General features: G+C 35.3%; 1 protein-coding gene across 1 annotated transcript; it reads right to left on the bottom strand.

The window, feature by feature from the left end:
• Nucleotides 1-1,254: 1,254 nt before the first annotated feature.
• LOC149815755 (protein SHOU4-like) lies at nt 1,255-19,351 on the bottom strand. The gene is made up of 5 exons (XM_089989928.1): nt 19,314-19,351; nt 18,001-18,851; nt 10,038-10,193; nt 1,933-2,144; nt 1,255-1,585 (listed from the first exon to the last, which is right to left on the bottom strand). Exons 2-5 carry the CDS (start codon nt 18,787-18,789, stop codon nt 1,393-1,395), a joined length of 1,350 nt encoding a protein of 449 aa, XP_089846054.1. The 5' UTR covers nt 18,790-18,851; nt 19,314-19,351; the 3' UTR covers nt 1,255-1,392.
• Between the last annotated feature and the right edge of the window lie 1,267 nt (nt 19,352-20,618).

The raw sequence follows: 20,618 nt of genomic DNA, 5'->3' as shown, positions 1-20,618 counted from the left end.
CTCTCTCTCTCTCTCTCTCTCTCTCTCTCTCTCTCTCTATATATATATATATATATATATATATATATATATATATATATATATATATATATATATATATATATATATATATATATATATATATATGCAGCCACCTACGCGTGTGCCAAAAGTAAACACAAAGCAAGATCATCTCTCTCACATAAAAAGGGAGCAATACCTGCAAAGCCTGGCTCGGCTCTATCAACTTTGAAAGACGGCCTCTTTCTTATATCTGTTAAGATTGAGGAACACTATAGAATCATTTCCGGAAAAAGGCGCCTGGCGCGTTGCTGGGAAGACCATGGTCACGAACAGACGGAGATTGAGAGCGCCGATTCGCCTCGAGGTAAACTCCACTCTGCCTCTGTAGATCCAACTTCCTGGCCTTTCCCCGGAGTTGTGGACGGAGGATATCTTTGGGAGCATCACGGAGGCGGTTGTGTTGGTGTTGACGTCTGCACCAGGACGAAAGATAGATGGCACTTTGCCAGACTCAGAATGGAGGTGCCTCTTGTTTTTTAGCCACAACCTACGGTAGAAATCGAAGTTGAAGAAGGCGTATCTTATGTGCAGGAAATAATATATGAAAACAGTATCAAATACTGTTCAAAGTGCGGTTCTATCGCGCATTCCGCCGATCACAACTATCAGGAAAGAATAGTTGTACAGGAACCACAGTTCAACTCGAATTACATAGCTCGATACCTGGTGAAGTTAGCTAAGTGGGGGATCCAAAAAAATCTTGGAAGGATCACCCCCCAGATTGGTTCCCTGCCAAGGGAGAAAAATGAATTACTGTATTATGTTCTTATTCAGTATGAATGATACCTGGTAGGGGTCTGCCTAACCCCAGCTTGCCTTTAAAAAAACATAAAATACCTGCATTTTTTATCATCAAATCTTTGATCAAAATTTACCTGATTAAGAATTATGATCCTGTGCAGCAAACATTACACAGCCCCTTCGCCATGCACGCCCCAAGGGGGTTTGGCGTAGTGGGGTGGGGCCTTGGCCGCTAGACGGGCGGCCAAGGTTTGATTCTCATGGGCATCCCCTTTACCCAAGCCGATGCCCAGCATAAGCCCTGGGGTAGGGGTCTTAGCCTCGGAGTTCTAGGTATGGCAGGCTGAGCCAGCACGACTAGTTCTTCATGCCGAGTGCGGTTTCTTTGGGTTACAAACGAAAAAAAAAATCTTCACCATGCTCAAGAATAATGGATAGAAGGGCAGCAGAACAGGGGCATGCTGAGAAGCCCCTTATACACAAACCAGCTAACAACCACCCCTCAGGTGGTGTCATAAAAAAAGGACATTTTCTCAAACAAGGAACAGACGACCTAGGTTTTTCTGAATGCTAGAGAGGGGCCTGAAGCTAAACTGGTATAACATCAACGTTCAGACTGTCTTCACTTCTCAATATAATTCCTTCAAGAGTTGCAGGTAAAAGGCATTTAGCCCACTGGCAACCTGTGGAAAAGGGCTCAGGAGGCGCAACAATCATAAGAATATTTTCGCTGCGCTGCACGATTCCCATCACACTCACTGTACTTCCTTCTTTGATATACCTGCAATGTTCAGTAAATGCAAATTTGTCAGTGGTTAAGATCAAAGGCATCAGAAGATATCACCACTATAACTAAAATGTTTAGCTTGATGCAGATTTGAGCCTCATAACCTGGTTTACACCGAAAACTAGGTTTATAACCTGGTTCTCAGTGTAATCCAAACGGATCCTTAGAAGTTTATATTTATCAATAAACTAATAAGATAGCAGACATTTAAAAAAAATGCATTATGACAGATGAAAAACAAAGACCTATTCCCATTGCACTAGCATTATGATTCCCATAAAGATACGCATATTTTCTAATTCAAGATGCCGCAGAATAAGAAGCTTGCATGAGTAGAGTACCCTTCTTTCAGACGCATTACACAATCATCAGTTGAAAGTTTCCTCTGCTCCAACCATCTGACAAACTCAGGACATAATACCTTATTGTTCTTATCTATATCCACCACAACTGATTCTTCAACATATGGAGTCACCCTTGCACCATAACCCGTTTTGACCAAAGCTCTTAAACCAGATTGAAAGTCAGAGATGTAAAAGTCAACCACATGCCTCTGCACAATGAAAGAAAGAACAAAGAGATGATAGAACTTAATAACAAATCTCAGATAAACTGATAGACAAAAAACCATATGAACAAACAAAAAAAAGTATTTAAATGTAGAAGCTCAGAACTGCTTTTGTGGATAGAAGCTCAGAACTGCTTTTGTGGACTATGTACAGCTATCAGCTACAAAATTTTCAGAGAAATTCAACTCCAGAAATGAGAGATATGTGACAGTTTTATGCAAGACAAAAAAAAAACATTATTAGATCATTTTTGCTCAATTAAACTGGCTTTTGCATTACATGGAAGCAAGTATAAAAGTGAATGAAGAAATACAAACTTTTGGCATGTAGTGAAATTCCTTTTCATGATGGCATAGAAACATAACTTTCAAAAGTTGTTGGCAGACAATAACGAAATCAAGTCAGTCCATCTCATCTACTGAAATATAAAAATCATGGAACTTGCTTGATACTCCAGATAAGTGCAAAATGCTTACGTGAGGGATGGTTCTATCCTTCTGTACGTTGAATCCCTTTGTGGCTGTAAACACATAAAGGTTTCTGAAACTTTGAATCTCATAATTCCAACAGAAATGGGTCCCTTTTATAAATGAAAAGAAACTATATTTTGATATACAAAGGGTAGAATATAATCGAAAGAGAAGAATACCTTTTGATATAATTGTAAATAATCTCTCAAATAATCAAGTTTGTCAAAACTTGACAAGAACATCCACTCGTTAAATGCACTAAGGCATAAATATCACAAAGTGCACTAAGGCACAATACACTTATGAAATACCGAATATTATTGAGAGAAAAAGCTCACTACAAAGTTGCTTTACAATGGGGTAATGAACCCTTATTTATAGACTTGAAAAAAGACTATAGCCGTTGGGAACAGCCCAATGGCTAGTCAAATAGTCAACTGTGTTGACTTTGACTTGACTAAAAAGACAAAAAAACTTAAAATATAAAAATATAAAAAGATTATTACAAAAATGTATTTCTTTTAACATATAGAATTTCTAACATTTCCTCTCAAACTTATGGTGCAATCACTGAAAGTTTATCAAGTAGAAAATTGAATCTTGGTGAGCACAGTGCCTTGGTGAAGAAACCAGCAAGTTGATATTCCGATGTCACATAAGGAAGGTCAATAGTCTTCTTTAAGTATTCTTCACGAACAAAGTGACAGTCCATTTCTATATGCTTAGTTCTTTCATAAAACGTATGATTTCGAGAAATGTATATAGAGCTCTTGTTGTCACAGCATAATCTTATAGGATTATGAAGATGAACTTTCATATCTGAAATTAGTTGTTTGAGCCACACGATTTTTATGATAGTAGTCGTCATTGATCTATACTCAGCTTTCGTAGATGATAGCGACACTTTTTGTTGTTTCTTGCACTTTCATGAAATCAATGATTCACCTAAAAACACGCAAAAACCAGGTGTTGAATGCTTGTTATTTGGATCCCCTTCTCAATCAGCATCTGAGTATGCAATAAGATCTAATGAGGAAGAAGAGGATAAAAAGACTCCCTTATTTATTGTGCCTTTAATGTATTTAATGATTCTTATGATTGCACCCATATGAATTGATGTTGGAGTATGCTGAAACTGATTGGCTACATGTACAGCATGAGTCATGTCAGGTCTTGTAATACTTAGGTACATAAGAGATCCCACAAGTTGTTTGAAGGGAGTTGAATTGTCCAAAGAAACTCCATCATCAGCCCGCATCTTCATTCCGACAATCTCTGGAGTGTCAACAACTTTGTCATCTTATAATCCTGACCTGTCAATGATATCTAAAGCAAATTTTGTTTGTGACAGAATATATCATATGTTAGAATATGATACTTCTATTCTAAGAAAGTATGTTAGGAAGCTAAGATCAATCATTTCAAAGGAGTTTTTCAAAAATTGTTTTACTTTTTTAATTCCTTCTTTGTCACTTTCTGTAATCAACATGTCATCAACATATAAAAGTAAAATTATAATATCTGCAGAAGAGTTCTTGATAAACAAAGTTGTGTCAGTATAACATGGTTTGAAACCATATTTTGTAATAACATTGTTAAATATGTCAAACCAAGCTTTAGGTGCTTGTTTGATCTCATACAGTGCTTTTCTTAATTTAAGCACTTTACCTTTAGGAACTATAAAAGATAAGATTCGGAACGAAGAGATACGTAAGAAGGTAGGTGTTGCACTCATTGAAAATAAGATGCGAGAGAATCGTTTACGGTGGTTTGGACATATTCGGCGAAGGCCTAATGATGCTCTAGTTAGAAGGTTGGAGAAATGGGAAAATATATTAGTTAAAAGAGGTCGGGGTAGGCCTAGGAAGACTTGGATGGAGATGATAGGAAAGGATATGAATGCTTTGAACCTCACCAAGGACATGGCGTTGGATAGAAATGATTGGAGGAAAAGGATTCATGTGGAAGACCCAAAATGAATTTCTTTTTTGGTTCATATCGCTGACCCCAATTGTTTTGGGATGAAGGCGTAGTTGTTGTTGTTGTTGTACCTTTAGGAACTATCAACCCAGTTGGAACATCTATATATGCTTCCTCATTGAGATTGTTATTTAAAAAGGTGTTTTTAACATCCATTTGGAATATATTCTAATTTTTAAAAGCTACAAGAATTTGAACAGTTATCATCCTGGCAACAGGAGCAAAGGTTTCTTCGTAATCTACTCCATATTCTTAAGAATATCCTTTGGCAACTAACCTGACTTTATGTCTTTCCAAGGATCCATCGTTTTTTGTCTTGACTTTGAAGACCCATCTATACCCTATGGTTTTCTTTCCTGCGGGTAAACTTAGAATTTTTCAAGTGTTGGCTCCTTTAAGAGCATCTAATTCTATATGCATGGCTTTTACCTATTCAGTTAGATTTTTTGCTTTATTATAAAAGGAGGGTTCAAAATATGCATGAATGTCGAGAAGGCATGCTTTATGTCTAGGAGAAAAGGAGTCATAAGAAACAAATCTATTGGGAATCCTTGAGGTTCGTTCAGATCTACAAATGATAATTTGTTCAGAGGGAACTTCTAATGCTTGATGATCATCTTGATTTACATTTTCACCGGATATGCTCCTATTTCTTCTAGTGTATACTATTGGTTCAACTATTATTCCATTCTCAATAGAGGGTTCTACATAAGTATCTTTATCCTCATTATTAGAAAGTAGTTTAAATAATAGAAAATAATCAAAATTTATGTTTTGTGACATATTTTCTTCAAATCCACTTTCATTTTCAACAAAGTTAGCATTCCTTGAGACAAGGAGTTTATTATTTCTGATATCATAACATTTAAACCATTTTTGTGTTTCAGAATAACCAATGAAAGCACAAGGGATAGTCTTAGAAGATATTTTATCTCCTTTATCATTTAAGACATAACATTTGCAACCAAAGATTCTAAGTCTTTGATAATCTGGTTTGTATTTAAATAATTTTTCAAAAGAATTTCATTGGATAAAGTTTTTGAAGGCATCTTATTTATGAGATATACTGAGATTAAGGCAACTTCAGCCCAAAGATTTTTTGGAATATTCTTAGAAATAAGTAGTATCCTTGTAGTCTCCATAATATGTCTATGTTTTCTTTCTGAAATCCCATTTTGTTGTGGTGTTCTAGGACACGATATTTGATGCAAAATTCCTTCATTTTTTAAGAATTGTTTAAAATTATTTGATAAATATTTTTTCTCAGAATCAGTTCTTAGGATTTTAATCTTGCTTTCAAATTGATTTTTAATCATATTATGGAAGGTTTTGAAGGTTGCAAATACATCAGATTTAAACTTAAGAAAGTAAATCCAACAATATCTAGTGAAATCATCAACGAACACAACAGAGTGGGAGAATCCTCCTTTAGAAGTTATACGAGTAGGACCCCACACATCTAAATGGACCAACTCAAAAGGCATTGAGGAGTAAAAAGTTCTTTGTCCAAAAGGCAAAGATATCATTTTTCCAAGTAAACATTCCTTACATTCAAAATTGTCTTTGCAAAGATCCTTATTAATAGGTACAAAATTTAATTTCCTTATATTTGGACGCCCAAGTCTATGATGTCAAACTTTTATATCTTTTGTTTGGAACTTTGGGCAATATTACAAAATGATTCCTTTAGAATACAAAGGAAGTTCATATAATAAAGATCTCCTTGTCTAGAACCTTGCCCAATCAATTTTCCAAACTGACGATCCTGCACCCAACATTTGTTTGATGAGAATATGACATCACATCCGTGATCCAAGATTTGAGAGACTGAAAGTAAGTTAAGATGTAGTTTTGGTATAAGTCTAACTTTTAAAATATAAAACTTGTGTTTTGTCAAATCATTTTTAAAAGTCCCAACACTTTTTATTTTCAAGGAAGTTCCATCGGCAATAAAAACAAATGATGCATTTGAGTTAGATTGACATTCGAATAAAATAGACTTGTGTGGGGTCATATGAAATAAAGCTCCTGAGTCAAGAAGCCAAGAGCACATACCAGGGGTTGAAGAGGATGCAATGGCCGCTCCTGAGGTAGATCCTTTAAGCAATGGTTGTAATGCCTCCATCAATTGAGACAATGATTTTGAGAGATCTTTGAGACTTAGAATATCCTCTTATTGTTTTGACGGAGCCGCAACAACCTTTTTTTCTTGAGGTCTATAATCTTTTTTTAATATAGGACATTGAGGATTAATGTGGTCGGGCTCATGGCAATTATGGCAAATTATTTTGAATTCTCCTCTATTCTTATTAAAATGAGGAGGTTTATACGGTTTGATATAGTTTCCCGGTTTGGAGGCGGCAAGAGCCAAGAGCACAATCCTCTTCTTGAATGTTGCTAAGAGTAGCAAGAACACTATCATTCTTACTCATATTAAGTCTAGTCTCTTCTCCACTAAGTTTAGTGAGAAATTCATTAATAGGAGGGGGTGATGGGGAAGATAGCAAAAAAGCCCTAGTTTGTTCAAAGTCGGGTCTCAATCCATAAAGGAAAGCAAAGAGTCTATCTTCTTCAACTTGAGTCCTCCGCATCTCAATACACTTACCTTCCCATTTGGGTTCAAATTGAGCAATTTGAGTCCAAATGAAAGATAATTCCATAAAATAATCTCTAACATTCTTATCTCCTTGTCTGATATTTCTAGCATTTTCTTGTAGATAATACTTATGGGTCATATCTTTTTTGGTAAACATACCTCTAAGATACTCTCATGCCTTGCCTTTTTGTAACACAAGAGATTTGAAGCAATTTTTTTTTCGACTCCACTTAGCATCCATGAAAGAATCTTGGCATTTTTCATATCATTCATCTATTTTTTTGTAATATTCCTCCATTGCTTTGTCTCTTTTTTTTCTTTGAGACTTGTTTCAACACCATTTTCACATATTGTAATTTTAGGAGTAGGTTCAAAGATAGTACCTCTCACGTACCCCCATAAACCTTGACCTTTTATGAATGTCTCCAAATGTCCCGCCCAAATGATGTAATTGCTACCATCAAGCTTGAATTGTGGAATAAAATTAAAGTTGCTTGAATTATGCGGGATGTATTCACCCATGTTGAGAAGAAGAAGAAGAGAACCACTGCCAAAGAAGAATCACGAACACGCTTCACAAGGCAGCCCACCAATGCACGCTTTACGAGACAACCTTTACGAGTGAGTATAAACCAAGCTCTGATATCATGTAAATAATCTCACAAATAATCAAGTTTGTCAAAACTTAACAAGAACATCCACTCGTTAAATGCACTAAGGCATAAATATCACAAAGTGCACTAAGGCACAATACACATGAAATACCAAATATTATTGAGAGAAAAACCTCACTACAAGTTTCTTTACAATGGGGTAATGAACCCTTATTTATAGACTTGAAAAAAGACTATAGCCGTTGGGAACAGCCCAACGGCTAGTCAAATAGTCAACTGTGTTGACTTTGACTTGACTAAAAAGACAAAAAACTTAAAATAAAAAAATATAAAAAGATTATTACAAAAATGTAGTTCTTTTAACATATAGAAGTTCCAACAATATGTACCAACATTTATTATATCAAGGGGAATTTGTTTACTATTTTCCTTCACTAACAAAATATTCAAGCCTAACCAAATTATGAGATTCACTGTTTCAAAAGCACATGTGATCCTGTAGTTGCTATTCCAACCATTATACTAGCCTTGTATGTCCACTGTATGCAAGATGATGATAAGTGAACATTTTGTGAAGCCGAATCAAAGGATAAAAGGATGACCTTGTCAGGTGCTACAGATAGCTTGTATCGGCTACTTCAATACAGCAAATTACAGATCTTTAACACATTTATGCTTCTCAAGCCAGCATATATGATGCTCATTTTCTGGATGATAAGGTAGCCAATACTCCTGAATAGCTCTAGCTACAAAAGAAGGAATTACTGAACAGAAAGCTTCCATAGTTGATTTACATACACGCAACTGGTTGCAGATTAACAAATGATTTCTTGTACAAACACAGTACATGTTCATACATTTTTGTTTTTCGTTCCTCATTAAACACTCCACATGGTTGTTATCTCATGTAGGTTTCACCATTGGAAGGAATTTCTTTAGCATATCTTATTATTTAAATGACCTCTGCTTAGGCTGGAAGACTATTTTGATGTAGACTGTGATGAGATGCAAATAATATCAATCTGGTTAGTAGATTTCCAAGTCATTAGTTGAACTCCATAGAAGAGCAAGAAACACAATAAATTCCCAGACAAAATATTGATGTAGAATATAGTGCAATGGTATCTACATTTGCACGTTTGTCAGTTATCTATGCTGACATTAAGGGTGCTATCCATATTGAAGGTAATCCAATTTTCATGAATAAAAAAGGAGGCAGATTGAGCCTTTGTGTGGTACTTGAGGTTCAGGGTTTGATCACAAGCTACAATTTTCATCTTGTTTATGTCTGGAAGAACTACATACAGGGTAAAAAAAAGTAATGATTTTGTTGAAGAAACATAAGTATCACTATTGGAAAATCAAGAGTTTAAGAATGTAAAATGTTATTGTATTTGTGACTGTCTTATCCATTGCAGAAGAGTATTTCTAACATTTATTCTTTTATTTTTTCTAGAAGTGATCTCTATCTTTTGATATCACATTTGGGAGTTTCAGTCATCTACTCTACCTTTTCATGCCAAGAACGTTATCTTATGAATATGTAAAATACTAGAACAATATTCCACAAAACAGATGGAAGAGATTCTTGTTTATTAGTTAACTCTGCCACTGCCTCATCATTTTGTGGAATATGTGTTGCAAGTCAAAAAAACTCATTAAACCAAACTTTGGATTCCATGCAAACAGACATTTAAGCAGGTATAGATGTTCTAGATCCCAGCTTTCCATCAAATATCACATTCCACAAGTGATGAACAAATGTCTGGCTGTTGTAAATAAAAGGAAGGCCCCTGTACTTCAAAATATTCTCTTGCACTTTACATCCACGTGTCTGCATTGTGTGCATGTATGTGAACGCATCTCATTATACCCCTGATACATATATAGATGCTAGTTTGTTTTCTTTGCCACAGATAAAAATCTGCATTGCTTTTGTATATGAGGTACACTTAAAAAATTTTCTGCGTCTGACACTTAAGCCCCTCATTAAATACAAATATTAATGTCATGACCATCCATTGGGGCTTCTCAATAACATGATCAAGATAGAGTTACAGACCAATATATCTTAAAATCTAGAAACATATAACTGCAAAAGGAACCATGACACCACATATGGCATGCCCTTAGGACTCTCTCAATTGGCTTCCGGTGATTTTTCGGACACAAAATTTAACAGCTCTATAAGAGAGAAGATAGGAGATGCTAACCAACCTCCAAAGATCTTAGTCCCCATGTAAAATGTCTGTGCTTTGCATTTGCAGCCCTGAAGTCCCATCCCTTGTACTCATATAAACTTGTAGATGTGTATATGCATCTAGGAATCTTCAGAAAAGAAGACTCAAGTGAAACATTTCCACAGGTGACAACCTGAAAAGATGAATTATCTGAATCATGTCTTTTATTAATTGCTGACACAAACAGGCTCTAAAATTTCAGGCATCTAAACAAGAAATTTGCATATGGAATATGCTTCACTACATTATGAAGTCCATAATGTAAAATCAAGAAAAATGCTTTTCTTGTATATTGGCTCATGATTATACTAGAAAAAAACCTCTATCTGATGGAATGAACTTTCAAGTACTAAAAGTAATTAGTACTATTAGAAAAAGTGTGTCACACAACTGAAACACAAAAAAATAATAAAACCAGAGAAACAAAATTCAGCACAATATACATAGAGTAGTAATATGACAACTTTATTCTTCACAATAAATAGAAACTAGAAAATGTCAAAGAATTATAAAAAGAGGAACCGGCCAAAGGACCTTAATTATATTATGGATAACAGAAAATTATGATGATCTTTTGACTAAAAATAAACATAGATTGGAAAAATGTCAAGTAATATTTCTTTTATACATACTCTCACAAACAAGGATTTTTTCCTCCCAAACAAGGATATCACTGAAAGTGCAGTAGGATCGAGGCAACGAGCACTAGAGGGGGGTGAATAGTGCTTTTTAAAAATTGTCTGCGGAATATTAACGGATTTTGCAATTTGAAAAGCAAACACACAAAGAACACAATAATTTATCCTGGTTCGGTCTTTCCCGACCTACATCCAGTCCCCAAGCAAAACCCGCTTGAGATTTTCACTATCAACCTTATGTAACTACAAGATCATACAGACCAAATCTGGTTCCACTTTCAGTAACACACCTACTGAAAGCAAACAACTTCTTTAAACCAAGGAGTCCTTCCTTTTACAGAAAATAAGTAACAACTTACAATACAACCTATGAGCTCTTCTTTTTAATGCAAGTGAGATGCAATTGGCTTTTGAGGTTGTTGAAATACTCTACTCACGAATTCACTATCTCTCAAAGGAATTTGAGTGAAAAACAGAAGTGAAAAATATCACGTGAGTGAGAAAATGAATATGAGTGAAAAGCAAAGAGTAATTGATTCAAATTGATTGAATTGAAGTACTTTTAAGTGTAAAATGCACTCATATTTATAGTTGAAAGTTTTCATACGTTGAGGGTATTAAAGGATGTCAAAACAGTCCATTTTGAACGATCAAAACATTTGAAAAATGAAAAGACACGTCTTTTTAAGGTTTCAGGAAAAACGGCAAAATTAATCGACTGGAACAGTAGTTAGTCGACTAATAGTTAGTTATTAGTAGACTGACAGTTATCGTCGGCCGACTGATCTGTTTATCGAGCCGTTTGAAAATCTAAACTTTTGAAACTTAGTCGACTAGAGATAAAATTAGTCGACTGATAATATCATCAGTAGACTGAAAAATCTTTCAGTCGACTGCTGCTAAAATCTTCTGAAAAACATACATTTTGTCCCATAATATAGATTGGACTCATAGGATCGGACACTCTTAACAACGTCATTATTGTTTCAATAAAAAATTTGGTCGATCAGCATCTTACTTATTAAATCAGATTCAACCTTGATGTTCCTCATTTCGAGGCATCAAAATCGACTATCTATATGCCCAAATTGGTGTTGATTTGAGTATTTTATCATCGACCAAAGTTTATGACTAATTATAAGTCAAAAATTAACGTTTTTTGACATCGACTAAATTTTCTTGTCAATCCGTGTGTATACGATTAATCTAAGGCCACCACGATGATCTGCATTTTGAGGGCTATCAAATCGACTATTTAAACATCAAATTCTATCAAGTCCTTGGGTTTGTAGGCCTCCTGAGAGGTTATCATGTTACTATAGCCCAAGCCAAGGTAAGAAGTTCTCATTTTTCTTCTCTAGCTTAATTAATTTCAAAATTTAATGAATTAGGACCCATAATTTATTTTTTTATTTTATTAATAAAAGATATTAATAAATATTAACTTCTTATATTAGAGATGAGACTTTTGTCTAAGCCCATCTATAAATAGAGGCCCTCATGAGGAGGATTAACAAGTTTAATTCTCTCTCTCTCTTTCTTTCTCTCTTCTTTTTTTCTTTTTGCTTTTTGCTTTCTCTCTCCTCCAAAATGTCTAGGAGGTCTGAAGAAGAGTTATGCAGCCATTAAACCTGCACATACCTCGTTAGTGGTGGTAGTGTAGAGATTGGATTAACTGATTTTATATACATTAACCCTGCATATCTGAGTTATTTTTATTTTCAGCAGCATATTATCTTTTATACATGTTTTCTTTCTTGAAGAAATCATTATTTGGATTCGAAGAAGATGAATCATGAGTTTTTCATAAAAACGATTTTGAGAAACATGCCTAAATAGAGTTTCTTCGTTGGCTTGTATTAGATTCAATCATATCTTGATTATTGATGGTATTATTCATGAGTTAATCCATATTGAATCTGATCAAATCTAAAATAATGAGATTTCAAAGGTTTTATGATCTTAAAAAGAGTTTTTACAAAAACATTTTCTGAAAAATCTAAATCTGTGATGACTGATATGTTATTCCCCACCCGTTTCGAAAATAAATCAATATCTCTTTGAATATTATTCCAAAAAATCTAAATAAAATAACTATGATGATCTACACATCTTGATTTTGAATTTATAATCTTGTTTCATCTGTTTTGGATTTGTATTGAGAAAGAAACATTTGTCTTAACAGAGCCCTAGTTTTTTGCTCTGGTTATATGTTTCTACCCATCTCTGATAAAAGACGTAAATGCCCAAGAAAAACGACTCCAAATATTTTATAAAAAATTTAGGTGAATCTTAATACATAATAACAGACCGTGTAAAAATGGTTTGGTCAAAAACGTTTTATATAAATTCCAAGAAATACATTAGTCTGATAAAAATCTTGCAGTTTACAGATTCTGGATCGAAACTCTGTCAGAATAGGGTTTCGTAAAAGATTTTTATTTATTTCTATATTTATTGTTTTTGAGATCGATTTATTGGGTTGTGTTCTTGACAAGTACAGGTAACCACGATAAAATCATCGTGATTTTATGTGTTCTGTTATTCCTGACATATTTTATAAAAATGGGTCAACAGGGATTCGAGTTTCCCTGAAGACTTATGCTTGTATTTAAGTAGTAATGTGTGTGGACCTTAGGGTTTTAAATATATTTTTGACATGCATGGCATATTATCAGTGTTTATAAACCCTATGGAATAAAAAATAAAGTGCTAAACATGTGAGAAGATCTGAATAAAAGTTTAGGTGAGTTGTATATGTGTGACATAACTCAATTTCTATTGTATTGTAAATTAACTATTTTGATTGATTCCAAAAGCAAATACTCTTAATTAGATTATCATATTCAACATGTTAGTTCATTAAATCTCAGGATTCATGCTTGATTTAATGAATATCTGATGGTTTCTTCGTATGATAATCAAGACCCCGATTTCTCCGAAATCGATTTAGGGTTTTGGAGTTGTTCTTAAATTTTGACTCTTCCAAAGGCATATGTTGATGAGATATGAATGTTTATAAGTTTGTACAACATGAACTAAATTAAGTTATATGTATTCATCTTGTTTAAGCATGATGACAACTGAACGTAATTAGAAATATATAAGCCTTTCCGGTTTGGGCTTATGGGGGCCTGGATCGGGGAAAAAGACTTATGTGTTTTTTGTTACGAGTTAGTTGCAGTGAATTTTTTAATTTTTATGTTATCATGGATATTTTATTTAGGTCTGATATGATTTGAAAACTGAAAAGTCAAGATATTAATTGGAGTCATATCCATTTGCTCGGTGAGAGTTTATGGGAACTCTTATCGGCAAAGTCGGGTTTATGGCTTTAATTATATTTTGATGTTTTCGTTAAACTTCTCATAAATTCAGTTTTGAATCATACTAGATCCGATATAAATGTTTGTGATAGATATAAAGGTGAGTTTGATTGCTTTTGGTAAGATAGGATTATGGTGTAGGGATGCCCTTTTTCTGAGGAAAAAGGCTCCCACACATATTATGATTAAAATTTGTGAAATTATTCCATTATGGCAGTTTAATTATGTCATTTCATGATAAACTGAGTATAAACATGTTGGTAAATGCAAAGCATGTGAAAAATGAATATGAACATGTTAATTTTGTTACATATTGGCCATATGTGGAGATGCAGAATGATGTATATTGATATTACTGCATGTTTGTTCTTGAATATTTGAAATATTGTGATATTGCATGAATGAATTGCTAAACAACATGTTGACATGATTCCTTATTAATAATGCATGTCATGCTTTGAGATGCAGTATTTGGAAATGCATGCAGGATTGATAGAAATCCCCCAAGGTTGTATAGACACTTGGTGTGCTTGATGAAATTAAAATAATTTACGGTTCCATAAGAGGGAATAGTGAGATGGCAATGCACTAGCCTAAATAGCAGTTGCATTTACCTATGGCCTAATTCATAAAGATAACCTTGTGATATATTTTCGGGTATCCCTTTACCAAGGTATGTTGAACCGGAAAGACTGGTTTGGTTTACCTTAGAGAGGGTAGACGGTATGAACTCTTTGGGTCCTTATTTATTTTGAGTTGTGAGAGGCAATACCTCGACAGGCTCCCAACCCAGATAATTTAAGGGGACGAGGACTGCTACTTTTATCCTAGGTGGGCATGTTCTTGAGAATTTCTGCAAAAGTGAGTGATCATGATCATCATTGTGGCCTAAAGCCACGCCCCCAAGTAGAATTCTCTCGGAGCACGCCGCTACCTCTCATAATTTGACTCTGTCCTTGGGGGATACGACTCAGTAGCTAATCCAAAAAACTAAAATACATAGCATAATAAACACCCGGGTAGTCTAGTCTGTTTCGGGTTGGTCCTACGTCATACCCAGGTAGGCCATGGTAATCAAGTGGGACATAAATTACTTGTTCACTTTACTTTACTGTATCTTATTCCTGTTCTTGAAAGTTTGAATCCATGCTCATTGATACATATCTTGATCTCATTTGAAATTGATGTTATAAATGCTTAAGATTGTTATTTCATACTTGTTTATGAATTATGGATGCATGAATACCTTGTGAAAATATTATATCTACTTTCTGATAGTTGATGTAGTTCTTAGTTATTTATATCATGCAAACTTTGTGTTGTATCTTGCATTAGCTGTGTAAATTTTACTGGGACTTTCCAAAGTCTCATGCTTTCAAAATAAAATGTTTTTCAGGTGATCTGTGATAGTTGGAGCGAGTGCAGGATGCTGGAGGGGGTTGTACACGCTGATGTTTTCAATGATCCCAAGGCCTCCTTGTTTCTTTTACATTTGATAATTATTAATTATTTGAATGACTATTTAAATCGAACAATTGCTTTAATGGTTCAATACTGAAATGAGATTATTTAATGTTCAGTAAATTTTTATTCATGGTATGTGATGGTAGTGATGTTTGAAATGTAGTGTCCGAGAGATTTAACCAAGAAACTAGTTTATGAAATTGATTTCAAAAATTAATATTGTTCCACTATGTTTACTCACATAAGTAATAACTTAGGATTTTATCATTTGGATGCTTTAATTTTGAACTTTGTCCTATAGAGCTATTAAACGTCGGTGCATGCGTAGGCTGACTCCCTAGAGCTTATTTCGGTTAAGGCAATGCCAATGATGAAATATTTGGTTTAATAATTTCTTTTGTGTAATGGTTTAATCAGATTTGTTGACGGTGGTTCCGTACCGGATCTGGTACTAGGAGGCTAAGACACGCTCGCACTTGCGCTCAGGCGGGCCGTCTAGTACTTGGTACGGTTGGAACGAGTCCGTTGACGAGACCGTTGCATTATTATATTTTAAATATATATATATATATAATAAAATCAACATTTTGTAAACTTGAAAAAAAAAGGAAAAAAATTTATGGTATTTTTGGGTTGAAATTTGTCGGGCCGTTACAGTGCAAGCAAGCTTGTTATGCATTGATTTTAGTTCAAATGACTGTCATGAAAATCAAAGGAACATCTAGATTCTAAACCATGGGTCTGTCCAAGATTTTGCCGATTTACCATCGTCAACTTTCCATGAGCACTTATCAAGATCCAGAAGCCTTCTTCAAGGGATCCACTATCCCACCACCAACGGCCACTTTCATGAATCACTGAAAATACAACATTGTTGAGCAAATCTACTAGTTAGTTGGTCTACCTTATTGATTAAATCCCATCTTCAAAGCATTTCCAGGTGTAAGATCCTCCACAGACCTCATAGATTGACAACATGCTTCTTTTATAGAGATGTTCATTTCTTATCATGAGGCTCCAAGTCAAATTTCTTTCATAGATATGCAAAGCAAGCTTCGCAAGGGCAGCCATACTGATATCAATCAATCTTCTCAAACCAACCACTACTTCCAACTTGGCCTGCTAACCATCTCCCATCTCATAAGATGCCTTCTCTCCATCCCTTCTCCTTCATTCAAAAGAAAGCTTCTGAAGCTGTCATCAATAGAATTAGTTGTTGACTACGGCATTTTAAAGGCTAAAACGTTGGAATGCTGACCAAGATAATCTAAATAAGCACAAAAATTCAAAATGAAAATTACAGAACAATTGAAAAAAAACAAAAGAAAGAGATGAGAATCTGACAAAAACAGCTGGCAAAGGACAAAACAAGAATTGCAACTATGGTTGAACAGGCATTACTATGTAACATGGACTCTTCTAACAGGGCACCGCACCCGCACCCATGCGGGTGGGACACTTGGACACGGCTTCCTTTGTGTCAAGTGAAGTCAACTAGAATGAGGTCCATTTCTGTCCAAAAGTAGATTCAGTTAACCTTAACCAAGTTCATTTTTATCTCTCTCTCTATATATATATACATAAATGCACACACATGCATGTAGTGTTAACTTAAAACTATATATACCCTCCCCGCACCCCCACACCCAAGTTTTTTTAAAGTGCCGCATCACCACACCCGCACTCGTATCTGCACCCGCACCTGCACCTATGTGACATAGAGTCATTATGATAAGAATAGGAGAGAAATATGACAGTGAACAAGATCAAGATAGGAGAAGAACTAGAGAAAACCATGCAGAATGGTATGATGACACCAATTACCAACAGAACCCACTTGAATGCTTCTCAATTGCTTAAGCTTACAATAACTGCAATATGTCCTACTTGAAGTGGGAAACAAGTCAGGTGTCACATGAAGTCTAACTGATGCACAGCCAAAACTACCCCCGACTTATCACATCTTATAAGTATGGAGAATAACATAATGAGCTTTCCATCCCATATATGCAATACAAAATTTGATTGCATAAATGCCAAAATTTCCAGTAAAATCTACTAAGAAACAGCATTCAAAATAAATCATGAAAGAAAAATAAAGGACACATAATATTTAAAGGTAGACCCCGAAAATCACTGGACTTTTAACTCATGACACAATATGTTTGGGTTAATCATGCCACAATTATAGCTTTCAAGAAAAATGCTCCCACAAATAAATTGAAATGGTCCATTGGCACATAGACAAAACTGAAACAGAAAAATCTTGATCTTTAGACACATCAAAGACATCCAGAGAGGGGGAGCTCAAGACGAGGGCTAATGCCAAACAATCATCTGCTATGACTTGAACATATGAGTTTGATAGCTGTCACGGCTCGAGAAAATAAATCTTGAATTCCAAGCAAGAGTGCAGTTCAAAGTGAGGTGCAGGGTATGAGTTTAAGCTAGATTCAAATTTGACATATTACTTGAAAACTTACTAGAGAATTTTCATGAAAATGTTCCTTACCCCAGTAACCTTGACATATTGCCCATTTTTTGCAGTCCGCAGTTCTGCATCTGGATAACCTGCAAGGAAACCAATAGCAGCTCTTTTTCCCCAAAATGAATTCCAAGAGAAAACTGATGCAGTAGCTGTAAAAAGGATAACAACCACGAGGAGTAGGATTCCATTGTGGACAGCTCCGAGGATGAATCCACCAGTTATGAATCCCATCACAAACACCAGAATCACAGACCACAGAATAGGCTTCGGGAAGTTCCTCATGAAAGAATAATCTTCTTCATCTGTGAGATTGGTAACAGGTTGATTTTGTGCAGTAGAAAAGCTGGGGAATTTAGCCAGTGCTGAAGAGCCCAAAGGACCCGACTTTTTCCGAGGCATGCCAGATGAATTCAACTGTCCCGAAGAGATCGGGCCTGAAGTTATGAGCCCAGTTGTAGGGAGCATAGGAGCAAGCGGGCCGGAGTTCTGCCTAAGTGGACCAGAAGTCCTTTTAACATACTCCCCATGTTTATTAAGCGGGCCAGAGTTTGATCTCTGCCTATTCATGCTAGCAACTGTATGCACTGAATTGAGGCTAGAACCACCAGAAGACAATGGGCCTGATTTCTTCAACTTTGAACCGTCAAAACCGAAATCAAACATCTTGCCAAGCTCCCCAGATTTCTTAATGTCTCCACCGGTGTATGGCATGGCAGTGGAGGTCATGGTGGGTGGCCTCTCCTTCGGCTGTTCTGGTCGGCCCGATACATACAGGCCATTGCTCAGCTGATGGGATGGGAATCGTGAACCCATCTACCGATCTTTCGTTCTAAAAGCCGAATTATTGCGATCACTCAATTGCAGTTCAATAAGAACTGAACGAATGCCAAAATGCCTTCCAATTAGAACATCACCAATACACATCACTCACTCACATTTACAAAAGAAATAAATTAGAGATTCTATAATCGGCTTTGTTGGGTCGGATTGATGTTGACAATGCCATTTAAAAACATATACATTTCAAGTAAACAGATAGAAAAAGAAAATCAAAAGAAACACATGGTTCTTACATAGTTACAGTACCATTATAATACCAAAACGAGAAGTCTGCTAACCACTTTAACATATGGCAATGGCATTGAACAAATTTAATCAGATAAAAAAACTTAAATTCCACTCGTATTCAACCATTTATCAACAACTTAACAGTAAAACAGATACACCACCATGTTCAAGGATTCATGAAACAAATTGAAAAAGATAACACAGAAAAGAGAAAAGGAAAATTTTGAAGATCTACCAACAAAAGTAATTCAAATCTATTTCTGCAATACCTTGATGGGGTGATCCAGATCAAAGAGGAAACCCCCAGTGATGAAAAGGATGTAATGGTGGTGGTGGTGACGGTTACATGTCTTCAACCAGAGGAAAGACAGAATGGAAAAGGAATCATCTGCACCAACTTGCGCTTCCTGCCATACTCCCGAGTGGGTTTTTATTTCTTTTCTTTTTTTTTTGTTCTTTAGTAGAAATACTGGCGGGCCCCATGTGTTTCTTTATGGTTGGTTAATGATTAACGATGATGACGCTCTGTGGTAACGATGGTGATTGTGGCGATTGCCACCATTGTACTCTTTGGACTCCCCCACTTTCTCTCTCTTACACGGCCAGTGTGAGGAGGTGAAGATGGTGAGGATGATTACGGTACCAACAATGAACGAGGAGTTGGAGGAGGTGATGGTGGTGATGGGAATGAAAATGAGAGTGGGGATTGAGTAAGTAATCATAGCCACCAGTGGAAAGTGTAAAATCAAGCATATAAAACACATTTGTATGGTCATATTTAAGAAAAGCATATAAAACCCCTTCAAAAGCCTGATAAGGAAAAAGAGGTGAGCAGCTCCAACGGTAGTTATATATAAGCAAGAAAAGTGGTAGCTGCTTATCATTTTTTTAGCCTACCCCAAGCTTACTGCGAGCGAAAGGGTTTTTCCTGTTGTTTTTCACAAATGAGCATGGATAATTAGCAAGAAAACAATATTTGGTTTATATTTTTTTGATAAAAAACATGATTTTTTAAGCCTTGATCGATGATTTTTAAACCTTATAAATTGGATGATCCAAGAGTCCATCAGTATAAAATCAAACATACAGAACACATTTGTGTGGTCAAATTTAAGAAAAATATAAAAAAGAAAAAACTTCAAAAGCTTGGTAGGTTAGAAAAGTGGTAGGCAGCTACCTCATGGTTTCTTCCTATCACTTTTCTGGCTTACCATGAATTGGGGCTTTGTATTGTTTTTGGCAAATCTTACCCCACCAATGTATTGAGAATGGTTGGTTTGCAAGGAAACGACACTTGGTTCATGTATTTTGATAAAAATATGATTTTTTGAACCTTGAATATTTATGAAAATCTTAGACTGTTGATTTTTAAACCTTATAAAAACCTACTACCTGTGTATCAAAATTGGACCATTCAAGAATTGATTCCTATAAAATCAAACATATATAACACATGAAAACCCCTTTCAAAAGCCCGATAGGTTGGCGGTATGCTAGAAAAGTGTTAGGAAGGTACACATCATGTAATACCCTAAAATTTTATCCAATTTTTCAAAAACAAAAAAATGAAATAA

The sequence above is a fragment of the Nuphar pumila genome, chromosome 15, assembly GCF_984573655.1.
Source record: "Nuphar pumila chromosome 15, dmNupPumi1.hap1.1, whole genome shotgun sequence".
NCBI lineage: Eukaryota > Viridiplantae > Streptophyta > Magnoliopsida > Nymphaeales > Nymphaeaceae > Nuphar > Nuphar pumila.
The sequence above is the reverse complement of the archived record's forward strand: the minus strand, read 5'-3'. Positions and strand labels throughout refer to the sequence as shown.

Coding starts and splice junctions, on each gene's coding strand:
- LOC149815755 (XM_089989928.1), bottom strand. CDS start 18,789: ATGGGTTCACGATTCCCATCCCATCAGCTGAGCAATGGCCTGTATGTA. Junction 10,194..18,000: donor AATATGTCAAGGTTACTGGG/GTAAGGAACATT, acceptor TCATCTTTTCAG/GTTGTCACCTGTGGAAATGT. Junction 2,145..10,037: donor GGGGACTAAGATCTTTGGAG/GTTGGTTAGCAT, acceptor TTCATTGTGCAG/AGGCATGTGGTTGACTTTTA.